This window comes from Gopherus flavomarginatus, chromosome 9 (assembly GCF_025201925.1).
Source record: "Gopherus flavomarginatus isolate rGopFla2 chromosome 9, rGopFla2.mat.asm, whole genome shotgun sequence".
Classification (NCBI taxonomy): Eukaryota; Metazoa; Chordata; order Testudines; family Testudinidae; genus Gopherus; species Gopherus flavomarginatus.
The window spans coordinates 40,472,848-40,486,159 of NC_066625.1; the positions used below are offsets into that span (position 1 = coordinate 40,472,848).

Consider the following 13,312-nt stretch of genomic DNA (forward strand, 5'->3'; position numbering starts at 1 on the left):
TTATAAACAGTGACAACTTTTTTTGGCTTTAGTTTATGGATACACTGAAGCTGCAGGAGTTTTAACAGCCAAATGTTTATTGACTTTTTATTTTTATACAAAATATTAGGTGTTATTTTAGGGGCACTGACTATAAATTAGTTAGGTATACCAGGTGGTTTAATTTTTTAGATGTTTTTGTGAATAATTTAGTTTTATAGGCATTTTTTTTATGGACCCGTTAGGATTTGATATGTGGGAGCCCACACCTTTTTAACCGGTTTAAATGCTTGGAAGGAGCACTGTGAATGTTCACACTTTCACTTAGAAAGTGTTTAGATATGTTTTTATGACCACAGATTAGATGGTACTTTTGATGTGTTTGTAAGGGCAGTGGGCCAAGTTTGGTGCTTAAGATTACTTTGAATGGCCATTAGCTGATTATTTAGGAAATTTTGAATTTCCGAACGTGCTAGATTTTATTGCAATGCCTTTTTAGCCTTAGTGATATTTAATACCATTTTTGTTAGTAACTTTTGGGTTATAGAACTAAAGGTGGAAATAACATGTAACTTATTAACTTTAGCCTGTACTTGGGTTAGCTGAGCTTTAGAAATAAGGCTAGTGGCCTTTTTTAGTTGGCCTGATTTTTTATTATGTTTTTGGCTTTTAAAAATATTTTAAATGGCTGCTGTGCTATTGGCCCCATTTCATAGGGATTCGGTTAAGTCTTTTTTTTTTAGAGGAAATAACCCAGGCCCTCTGTTATGCTAATTTAATGGCAGCCCATAGTGTTGTATTAATTACAGTTTATTGATATTTTAATACATTTTTTTTGGTGTAGTACTATATTATATTTGTTGGTTGTATACCTTTAACTAATTTTAGGTACTTTTAAGAGGCATTGACATTAATATCATAGGAGGGGGTGTATTGCAATAAGGTACAAGTTATATTATTTGTTACTGGAATGGTTTTAATACAAGTAAAATTTTTAGTGGCAGAACAAACTTTTTGGGTATTTATTTGATTATTTACTAATTGGGTAACCAAATAACAATAAGGGCTTTTTTTATGTAACACAGTACAAATTTCAGCTATAGCCATTATATTTACTTTACTATGGAACCCATTAATTTTAATTATAAATTTTTGGGGTTTATTTGCAGTAATATTATGGATTTTTATTTTTACTGATTTATTTATTTTTTACTTAATTGTTTACTTATATGGGATATTTTGAACTTTAAAAATATTTTTTTAAACAATTTTTAAATAAATTACTAAAGTGTGAAGGCCTTGGTTATTGGTTTTATTAAATATATGGCATTGTTTGCATTTGGATGTATTACAGGGGTAATAGTGTAATGGAGGAGGTGGCAGAGGCAATGACAACAAAGTGCCTTTGGTACTTGTTATTTAAAAATTTAATTAGAGGGAGCAATACATGCTGAAGTATTTATTTAAAACACAGGGCACAGCCTGTAGAATAAACCCCAAAATTCAATTAATACCAGGTTTTTAAGCAGGGTTTTACAAATTTTTTTTGCCAGTGTATAATTTTTTGTTTTTTTACCAGGATTAGTTTTTAATGTTTTTTTTAGTTAGGAATTTTTGGACTTTGGCAATTTTAGTGGAATGAGTGGTTGTCTTTTTTTTTGAAACAGTTGTGGTTTAGCATTTTACAGGGGAGAGGTTACTAGCACATTACCCTGTAATGGTTTTGATTTTTTAAGAAAAATTTAAAGGCACAGTAGATTTGTTAGTGGACAAGGGAGAGGTTACTAGCACTTTATCTTGTACTTTATTTTTACTGTTTAGAAGGCACCGTGGAGCTAGAAGGAGAAATGGCTAATTATTACTAGGAGAATTTTTTTGAGGTGGAGGGGTTTTTTTGCAGTGAGAATTATGGGTTTAGGCAGTTAGTTTTTGGTTTTTTACAGCGGTGTTGGTAGTTAGCAGGACTTAATAAGGTTTTTTTTAGCATGGAGCCAAAGCAGTTTTTTGTTGGTGGACCTTTACATAATTTAGTTTTTTGGTTTTAACGAGTGGCAGGGCTGCTAGGGTTTTTGGGTAGTGCTTTTTTACCTGTGAGAAAAGAAACCTAACACATTTTATTAGTGCCTGGCAGTGTTTTGCAGATTTTACAGCTGCTTGGGCACATTTAAGCCCCACTCCTTTTCTTGGTTGTTAGCTAAGTTTCAGCTGCGAGCAGTGTTCTTGAATGGAGTTAGTGTTTTATTTTTAGCTTGAGCATACTAGCTATTTTTTTTTAGTTAACTTATTTTGCCTTTTTATTTTTTTGGCTTTTTTTAACCTACAAAGGAAACTTTTACTTTTTACTTATACACCTTTTTTTTAACCATGAACACATAAACATTACCTTTATACAGTACATTAGTTTTATTATTTAACGTATGCCACATATACCCTTTTACTAAAATAACTTTATACAGAGCTTTGGAGCAACAAGCCAGGACAAGCATACCCACTTTGAGGAGTTTACTTAATACAACCTCTAGTCCAATAGCTTCCCACCCACCCCAACACTTTGGCAAGAAATTTGAGGTAGCCAGAAGGATTTTATGTACAATATGGGGAGTGGGTTAACTTTTTATGTTTTTTCTTTTAAAGACTGTTTGTAGGCAAATTTTAACAACAATTTTTTAAATTAACAATTTGGCCAATGAAGCTTTTTTTTTTTTTACTTAAGCAAATGTATTAGACTTCAGTATATTACATTTTTCTGATTTATTTAAACACCTTGTATTTTAAAGTTGAATAAAACAAGTATTTGTATTTAACCCTTTTATTTGATTTTAACTAGACTATTTTATGAAAATATTAAACACAACAATTTTGGCCACAAGACAAACACCACAAGACAGGACACAGAACACAAAACATAATTTTTGTTGTGCCAGTAAATGCATGATACGTTGAATGCTGTTTAGCTGGCATCAGGGTTTTTTTTGATTATTTGAAAGACAAAAAAACCAGAGATTTACCCCTTTTGGGCAGTTAATTATCACCTAAAATATACAAATACCCTGTTGATTTCAGGCAAAACAGAGAAATTACCCCATATTTTCTTGTATTTGTTTTATAGGCAGCCCAGGTTTTAGTGGCTTTTACCTTATTAGTTAGATAATTTGCATTAATACAGATGCTTTTTGGCTTGCTTCTGGATTCAAAGCTATTCACAGCTTAAAGATTTTTACCTTAAAAGGGACATAATTAACTTTACCAGAATTTTGATGGCTTTTTACTACTAACTCCTGCTTTCAAACACTGAAAGAAAAGCACTTTTTATAGTGCCCCTTAGATCCTAATAGGATTTTAATTACATAGCACTGTACACATTTTTTAGCTAATTTAACTAAATTGTTTATAGCCAAATTAAATGATTGCAATTCAATAATTTTTTTGCCTGAATTTATTTACAAACATTTTACAGACACCAAGAATTTTTTTTTTAGCATTTTACAAAGTTTAACTGCTGTTTTCTTTAGCAACTACAGAGTTAACTTTTTACTTTTTTTTAAATCACTTGCTTGTTTTTTAACAGCCACTTTTATTAACTTAACTTATCATTTTAAGTAAGTTCTGCGTATTTGAAATCCTCATGCTTATACTTACTGACTTTTTTTTTTTACTACACTCTTAAAGTTTTTTAATTTGTTTTTTAATTTTTTTGTCTGTTGCCTGCCCAGCTGGGCCCAATCCTGCTTTTCTTGCTGAACCGTTTCTTTCATGGGCACCAACTTGTTTTACTACCAGTTTAGCTAGGAGGGTGGGCTTTTTAAGTGGCTCTTACCCTTTCTGGTTTTTTTTTTTAAACATTTTTACTTATAAGACTTCCCTGAGTTTTTTCTTGTGAGGCTTGTCACCTGAGCAGAAACGCATGGCCCACTGGCGTTTAACTATTTAATTTTTTTTTGTGGCAAACACACTACTGTTATGGCATATGCTGAGAGCAAATGAAGGACCGGTACTTGCTTAGCCAGGGCTTTTTTTTTACCTGGAAGTTTTATTTTAAGGCCTGCAACTTGCCCTGGGTGTAGGTTTGAGTTGCTGCCTGGTTTATGATTTATGCTTTTAATTGCTCAATTTTAGTTATTAAGTACACATTTTTTTTTAACTTTTTCATTGCCCAGTTCTGCTACAACTGGGGTAGATTTACCTGCCACCCTTTCCGGTCAACCAGGGTGGAGAGAGGAATGCTAAACCCCTTTTTAATTTTTAGACTTACTGCGGCTGAGAGTGGGCACTTTTTTAATTATGCAATTTTTAACATATAACATTAACAATACCAAGCAAAGCAAACATAAAAATAACAAGGGTAAAACAAACAGATGGTGTAAACTTTGCAGGGCTCCCCCCTTCTTAATAGCTTATTAAATTGTGATAAATTTTTGTTATCAATTTATTTTTCGTGTCAGGTGATTAGGCTGACACTGCAGGACGTTGGGGGAAGATAAACAAAACACACCATATAACTGAATTTTAAAGCTTTATTAATAAAATAATAAAACAACAATGGAGAGTGTTGGGAACGCTTTCACATTACTTAAGAAAAACATTAGTGCCTCAAGCCCTATGCCATTTTTATACTTACACATGTCCAGACTGGCCACGTTTGTGTATAACGTTTAGAGAAGGGAGAGAGGTGGACGGGAAATTATTTTGTATACAGCTTGTCCAGAATTTTTAACATGCTTTTGCTTTTGGGAAGGCTGTTTTTTTACACTCTGGAATCTCCTGCAGCGTTTTTTTTAGAGATTCCAGTTCAGGTTTACTGCCTGTGGCTTTTTCGGTGTTACCAAGCCACACCGGCTCCGGAGTTACAAAGGCACTCTGTTGGATTTTACTGGACAGTTAAGCATTGCAAATGTAATTTTAGTTTTGTAACTTGTATTGCCTTTGGTTTGCCTTTGTTTATATTGTTTTTTTACAGCCAGCTGGGGCCGAAAGCAGGTTTTTTTTGTACTTAGCATAATTTGCGTTGATTTTTGACCTTGAATGCAGCGCAACTTTTTTTTTATTTCTGGGCCAAGCTGAATTTTAAATTAACCTTTTTTTTTTCTTAATAGACAAATTGCTTACACTGTTAGAGGCTTTTTGGTAATTAAAAGCTTTTTTTAGATGTATGATTTTATTTAGATTGAAGGTACCTTTTAGTGGGCATTGTTTAGATGGATTTTTACGCGTGTAAAGATTTTAATTTTTTAAATACCTGCAGGTTGTTGGTTCATAATGTACGTACATGAAATAAGATGGGGTACCCTTAGGGGGTGAGCTGGAATGCTTAGACTGTCCCCTACCCATTTTTCAATTACACACACATAGGGGGGATGCCCTGTCCGCGCTAGTGGCACATAAACTAACAATTTTTCCCTACAGGGTACTTACACAGGAAAGGCTAACGAGGATGGCCATGACCCTCCTACATTTTACTTCAGCAAAGAGCGTCGGCTAGTCTCAAGGAGAGGGCCCCACTTACTCTGATTGCATCCAGTGAAATGATTAGACTGTCAGTAGCCCACACGGAAAGGAAATGGGGAGGGAAGATGGGTTTACACGCTCCTAGACCCAGTAGCTTCCTCACCAGACGATGCCAGGCCGAGTCAGCCCACCATGGGTCGGATTTCCTAAAGATCCACTAGTTACCGGGCTTGCATTAGAGTAGTTCTGGTCACGAGCTTTTGCTTCACAGGGTACTCTGGGCGTTTTCTGGTAACAGTCACTTACACTAGTGTATACACACACACACCAAGGCCTTATTTTCAAATACCACGATGCATTTGTACCTTATGTCCGGACCCAATATCATGAGGCGGTATAACAACCCCTCTTGAGGCGGTAAAAACCCCTTAGCAGCGATGCATGCCTAATGTATTTACCTATGCATTACCTTGTTGGCCAACCCAGCAGTTTCCCAGTACTGCTATAAACTAACCTTATTGGGGCCTTTTCCCAATACCACTTTGTATCTGATCTTGCTGCACAGTCAATAAGTTCAGATGACGTGAGCCCAACAGAGAGAGAAGGCCCCACAGACAGTCCTCCGATGACACCCCAATAGAGATTTCAAAAGGTCTCATACCTCTCTTGTGGCCTACTTCCACAACAGTGACTTCTTCTTCACATGCTAATTCTGTTCTTAAAAAAAGTAAATTTTATTAAAAGAAAAAGAAAGAAAATACGTCTGGAACTTAGGCATTTGCTATATTTTAAAGGAGCAATTCCAAAAATTAAGCATCCAAACTCAGGGCCACCCGGGGGGGGGCAAGTGGGGCCATTTGCCCCAGGCCTCCATGAGAGTTTTTAGGGACCCCTGCAGCAGGGTCCTTCACTCGTTCCGGGGGCCCCAGAAAACTCTCACTGGGCCCAGGCCCCCGGAGCTTCTTCCACTCCGGGTCTTTGGCAGCAATTCGGTGGCAGGGGCTCCTGACGCTCCAGGACCCACCACCAAAGTGCTCCGAAGACCCGCGGCGGGGTCCTTCTGCTCCAGGACCTGCCGCCGGAGTGCCGGGTCTTTGGTGGTAATTTGACGGCGGGGGGACCCTGCCGCCGAAGACTCCAAGCCCCCTGAATCCTCTGGATGGCCCTGCCCAAACTAACTATCTTGGGGGTTTATCTTAAAGATTACAAGCAAAAAAAAAAAGCATCAGAGGTTAGCACAGAGAAGATCCCAAGCCAAAATAAGAAATAAACCTGATAGCATCTAACTAAACATGCCCTATCCAAATTATTCCTTCTAGTTACGGAAAATACTTTTTCATACCTGGTTCAAACCTTACACAGCATTTCTGCTTATAGCATTGCTGCTCCATTCCTGCAGCCCAGAGAACAACCAACAAAGGGAAAGTTTCTTTCCCCATTTTAAAAAGTTCTAGCCTTCCCATTGGCTCCTTTGGTCAGGTGCCCACTTTTTTTTCTTTACCTGGGGGCCTTTTTAAACCTTTATAGGTAAAGCAAGTAAAGAACAGCTATCAAGAGGGATTTTACAGCTAATTGGCTGGCTGAGTGTCCATCAAAGGGAGCTATGCCCCCTTTATTTATCACAGGCAGTCATGAACGAAGGGGTATTTATTTGTCTCTCACAGTGACATGGTTCTGGATGATTCCTTTCTGCAAGTCAATGACCTTGACATTAAGATGTCGGGGTTATCAAATAGCTATGATATGTGTTGTTAACTCTGTCTTTGTCTGTGCTGAGATTTCAACCCCTACAAAAGATGAGGGAAATAGAAGAGTGAAATTGATAGGGGGAGCAATAATTAATCTCCTACCGGCCTATCTGCGCCTCTTGACAGCTTTGATTTTGGTTCAATATTCATTTTAATCAGCCACAGGAAGGCTAGGCTGGGCCTGCTAATGATTCATCTTGGGCGTTAATGCATTGCAAATGAGACCTGCCATCTTCCCCCTATCATGCCCTTCCCATCCCTGATCTCGGGCCCGATCCTTGAACTCCTGAGAACCTTCAACTGCTCTTGATTCCAGCATGACATGGGGGCTGCTGGATGCATTTGGGCCGTCCCAGCTGTGAGCTGTGTTCTGTATTCCGCTTGGGGGTACTTCTCCAAAATATCCGTGATGGTTCAGATGGGGCTACCCCATCTCCTTCCCTGTTCCCGAGCCACTGGGAACTGAACAGGAGAACTAGGCTGGCTCTCTCGTGACCTCTGTTGCAGCCAACAACCAAGTGTGCCTGTCTCTGTGCAATGGAAGGAAGTAAGGCAGGGTCATTGGCTGTGGCTTGGAGCCAGGAAGGACATCTCACTGCAGCTGGGCAGTGGCTTTCTTGGTTTGCCTTAGTGTTTTATTTCTCTACACATGACTCTGTTTAAAGTTCTTGTTAATACTCATATTCCACCAGTGCTGATGTGCTGCACCTTTCCACCGCCCCTGCTCTCCGTGTACATATCAGTTCTAACCTTCAACACTGCTATTCTAGCCCACTCCACCCTCCCTACACACAGTTCTGCTGCTGCCACTCAATCCTGACCCGCATCTCCCTGCCATTACAGCCCCAGGTGCTCTCGCTGCTGTGCCATTCCACCTCAGTGCTAACCTGAAGACCTGGCTGCTATCCCAGTCCTGGACTCAACCCTGCCCCCAGCTCAGCCAGTGCATCTCATTCTAGAATTGGGTGGGAAATTGCTCTCTTTGAGATTTTAAAAAACAAACGTTCTCATCCCAAATTGGGATAAAAGCTGAAACCTCTCATTTTTCCATGACCCGATGTTCTGACAACAGCTTCAGGGCAGGTCAATCAAAACATTTCATTTTGACCATTTTTGAAATGTTTTGGTTTGATTTCAATCTTTTACATTTTTAGCCTTTTAAAAGAACATCACAATGGCCATACTGGGTCAGACCAATGGGCCCACTAGCCCAATATCCTGTCTTCCAATCATGGCCAATTGCTTGGGGCACAGAGGGAATGAACAGAACAGGTAATGATCAAGTGATCAATCCTCTGTTGCTCATTCCCAGCTTCTGTCAAACAGAGGCTAGGGACACCATCCCTGCCCATCCTGGCTTATAGCTATTGATGGACCTATCCTTTCAGTGTAAATTAACTAATGTTTGGAAAAACCATTTCAGACTGAAACTAGAGTTTTTATTCTGAAACTTTTGTCAAAACCATCCCTTTCCTGCCCACAATTTTATCCCCGAAGTAGTGGTGGAACCCCCCTGCAATTCCCAGCCTACATTTTCCCATCCCCACCCCCCAGCTCTACCAAATGCACCTCCAACCTAGCCTGCAGCCCCCCCACTACTCCTGCCCTATATTGACTCGATGTGATCTCTTTACAGTGCAATATTCTCCCAGGGAGGGGATCCCAGACTGCAATTCTGCAGACCATCCTGCCTAGCTTCATCTCCTTCTGTTAGAGAGCAGTATGGCTTGATAGTGTTCATTGTCATTCATTTTTGACAGGTTTCCACACCCCATTTAGGGCTTATGTTCCGCCTTCCCAACTCATTTCCGTTAGTGCCGAAGTTTGATGCCATTGGCCATTTTGAAATTTTTTTTGGTGTGTGTTTGAATAGGGGAAGTGTTGTGTGTGTTTGTGCTTGGGTACATCTAGAGAAAAAGGTTAAAAGAATAGAGTGAGAGAGTTTAAAGATGAAAAAAGTTTGGGTAAGGTTTAGGAAAGAAAGGTTATTTGGAGGTGATTGAGTAAGGACAGATGATCGTAAAGATTTAGTTTAAGAAAAAAAGTTAAATAATATTGAAAACTAGGTTTAAAGAGAGAAGTTACTAAGGCAAAGCCTGTTTAGTGAGCACATGGTAAAAAAGTAAATAAAAATGCATTTAAACTATTCAGTACCAATGTAGGTTAAGAAAAAAGGTTTTAAAAACATTGAAAACTAGGTTTAAAAAGGGAATTTACTAAGGCAGAGCCTGTTTGGTAAGCACATGGTAAAAAAGTAAATAAAAATGCATTTAAACTATTCAATACCAGTGTAGGTTAAGAAAAAAGAGAGGTTAAAAGAAAGAACAGGGCAAAAAAAGGGAAAAGAGAGCCCCCTTTGCAAAGGGCAAAGATAGAGAGCACACGGTTGAATCAGAAAGAGAGAGAGAGAGAGAATTCTTACCTTTCCAGTCTTTCTGTAGAATGAGGCAACTTCCCAGTTTCAGACCCTCTCAAACTTGTTATCACCACCTTTGGATCAGACCAGAGTTTGTTCTACAACAGCATCATAGAATTCATTTTCCTGAACCAATCCTAGAGGGTCCCAAGATTTTAAACAAGAGCCATCTCCCGCCTCTTTTCCCTTCCCTCCTCTCCCCCCCTTAACTGTGTTATTCTTATCTAGAGAAACAGACCTCCAGCATTTCCCCCACCATATAGCCCTTTTACATAGGGGTTTTTATAAAAGTTAAAAAAAATAAGCTTTTAGTAACACACAATTTTTAAAGTTTTCCCCTAGGTTTTAGACTAACGTGTTATTTTTTAGTAAGCACAATATGAAACAACAGGTTTTTGCAGCAAAGCTCCTGTTAGCAAAGCAGCCTCTGTGAGTCAGTGGATCGCAGAGAAGGAGTTTGCTTCTTTACCTGCTTTTTAACAAATACAAGTGAATGTTACATTAAGTTTTGCAAAGGTATAATTACTTGAAAAGAAAAACCTAAGACACATCCCTTTTGTATGTGTTGTAATAAAAAAAGAGCAGGCAGAAGCACCCCACGTTTAAAACCCCATGTTTTTAGTAACAGTTTATATAGCCCTTATTTTGTAAACCAGTGGATTAGAGAGAAGAAGGCTGCTTCTTTCCCCACTTTTTAACAAACACAGGTGAAAGTTTTGTAAAGGAATACACACCTGAAAAGACAAGTCTATCTAAAGATGCAGTCCTTTATTTATAGGAGTGTTTCAATAAAAAAGAGCAGGCAGGCTTAAAAACACAGAAAGCTTGTTTATAAAAATAATGTATAGTGATAAAAAATTTTTTCCCTAGGTTTTAGACTAGCACTGGTCATTTTTTTGTAAGCCCAATATGAAACAATAGGCTTTTTCAGTAAAGCCATTGTTAGCAAAAACAGCCTCTGTGTGTATGTCTACACTATGGGATTATTCCAATTTTTCAGAAACCGATTTTTGGAAACAGATTGTATAAAGTCGAGTGCACGTGGCCACACTAAGCACATTAATTTGGCGGTATGCGTCCATGTACCAAGGCTAGTGTCTATTTCCAGAGCATTGCACTGTGGGTAGCTATCCCATAGCTATCCCACAGTTCCCGCAGTCTCTCCCGCCCATTGGAATTCTGGGTTGAGATACCAATGCATGATGGGGCAAAAACAGTGTTGCGAGTGATTCTGGGTAAATGTTATCAGACAATCCTCCCTCCGTGAAAGCAACGGCAGACAATCATTTTGTGCCCTTTTCCCTGGATTGCCCAGGCAGACACCATAGCACAACAACCATGGAGCCCATTCAGCCTTTTTTCACTGTCACCGTATGTCTACTGGATGTTGCTAACAGATGCGGTACTGCAGCGTTACACTGCAGCATCCCCTTGCCTTTTGCAAGTTAGCAAAGACAGTTACCAGCTTTACTGTACTATCTGCTGTCTTGCAAGTTGACAATGACGGTTACCAGTCATACTGTACCGTTTGCTGCTGTCATGAGTGCTCCTGGCCAGCCTTGGTGAGATCAGCCGGGAGCGCATGGACAAAAATGGGAATGACTCCCCAAATCATTCTCTTCTTTTAAGTTTTGTCTAATGGAGTCAGTCCTGTGTAGAATATCAGGCAAGCCTACTAAAGAGCCAGAGAGGCAAATGGCCCCTCTGGGTCAGAGCCCCAGACATCCTGCAGAAATGATGAGTTGTATGCCATTCTAGGGGCTGTCCCTGCAACAATGCCACCTGTTGCTTCCCTCCTCCCCCACCCCTCCTGGGCTACCATGGCAGTTATCCCCCCAGTTGTGTGATGAAGTAATAAAGAATGCATGAATAAGAAACAACACTGACTTTATTGCCTCTGCAAGAAGAGATCAAAGTGGCAGGGGGGAAGGGGAGGGCAGCCTCCAGCTGCTATGATATTCCAGGCAGGAGTGAATCTCCAGGAGACAAAAAAGAAGAGAATGATCGGGAGTCATTCTCATTTTTACCCAGGCGCCCCAGGCCGACCTCACCAAGGCCAGCCAGGAGCATTCACGGGACAACAGACAGATATCAGTCACCCTGCACCATCTGCCGTCGGGAAGGGAAGGGAAGGGGATGTTGCTGTGTAGCACTGCAGCACCGTGTCTACCAGCAGCATCCAGTAGACATATGGTGACACTGAAAAAAGGCGAGAAACTATTTTTTTCCCTTTGGTTTCATGGGTGGGGGGAGGGAAGCTGATGGCATATACCCTGAACCACCCGCAACAATGTTTTTGACCCTTCAGGCTTTGGGTGTTCAGCCAAGAATTTAAATGGTTTTCAGAGAGTGTGGGAACTGTGGGATAGCTACAGTCATCAGTCGCCCCTCCCTCCGTAAGCGTCCATTTCATTCTTTGGCTTTCTGGCACGCTTGTCTCAGCCCCTTAAGTTTCACGCAGCACTGTGTCGAGTCCCTGTTGTGGCCTCTGTCCATCACAGCCTTGGAGATTTTTTCAAATGTTTTGGCATTTCGTCTATTGGAACAGAGTTCTGATAGAACAGATTCATCTCCCCATACAGAGATCAGATTCAGTATCTCCCGTATGGTCCATGCTGGAGCTCTTTTTTGATTCTGGGACTGCATGGTCATCTGTGCTGATCAGCGCTCCACGCTGGGCAAATAGGAAATGAAATTCAAAAGTTTGCGGGGCTTTTCCTGTCTACCTGGCCAGTGCATCCAAGTTCAGATTGCTGTCCAGAGCGGTCACAATGGTGCACTGTGGGCTAGCTCCCAGAGGCCAATACCATCAAATTGCGGCCACACTAACCCTAATCCGAAATGGCAATACTGATTTCAGTGCTACTCCCCTCGTCAGGGAGGAGTACAGATATCGCTATTAAGAGCCCTTTATATCAAAATAAAGGGCTTCGTTGTGTGGATGGGTGCAGCATTAATTCGGTTTAACACTGCTAAATTCGAAATAAACTCATAGTGTAGACCAGGCTGTGATAGAGATAAGAAGGCCAGAACATAACAAGAAAGCCCTAGCCTGCTTTTAAAACAAAATGATACCAAAGACTTGTTAAACTAAACATTTTCCTTTTGTTATGTAAAGAAGGCATTGCTTTGTAAGTAATCTTATTACATGGTAAAATAAAAAAGAAATTACCTTAGGGTTAAAGCCACAGCCAGCTAGTTTATAAAAGTAATTTGTTAACAAATAGAGGTTAAAGTTTTGTAAAGGCTTTGATGAACACTTGAAAAGACAAACCTATCTGAAGACACAGCCCTTTTGTATGTGTTGTAATAAAAAAAGCAGACAAAAGCACCCCAGGCCTAAACCCTGACTAAGAAATTTTTTTTTCCCCAAGGTTTTTAGTGAGAACAACTTGAAACAGCCTTTTGAAGGTAGTGAATTAGAAAAGAAGAAAGCCTTGTTTTTCAAAGGGGTTATCTGAAGACACAATTTTTTCATTTAGCCCCTTAGGCATAGGTGTTTTAGTAACATGAGTTTGCAGAAACAGCCCCTAGTTAAAAACACAGAAAGCCTGTTTATAAAAGTAATGTATAGTGATAAAAAAGTTTCCCCTAGGTTTTAGGCTAGCACTGGTCATTTTTTAGTAAGCCCAATATGAAACAACAAGGCCTTTACAAAACTTTAACCTCTATTTGTTAACAAATTACTTTTATAAACTAGCTGGCTGTGGCTTTAACCCTAAGG

General features: G+C 39.7%; 1 protein-coding gene across 2 annotated transcripts in view; it reads right to left on the minus strand.

Annotated features, from left to right (window-relative positions):
- Positions 1-13,312, minus strand: part of LOC127058307 (immunoglobulin superfamily containing leucine-rich repeat protein 2-like) — a 79,499-nt gene that overhangs the window by 25,215 nt on the left and 40,972 nt on the right. For both annotated transcript variants that reach the window (XM_050968125.1, XM_050968124.1), the window contains exon 8: positions 9,595-9,662. In XM_050968125.1, coding sequence (XP_050824082.1) covers positions 9,595-9,662 — 68 coding nt within the window. The remainder of the gene's footprint in view (positions 1-9,594; positions 9,663-13,312) is intronic.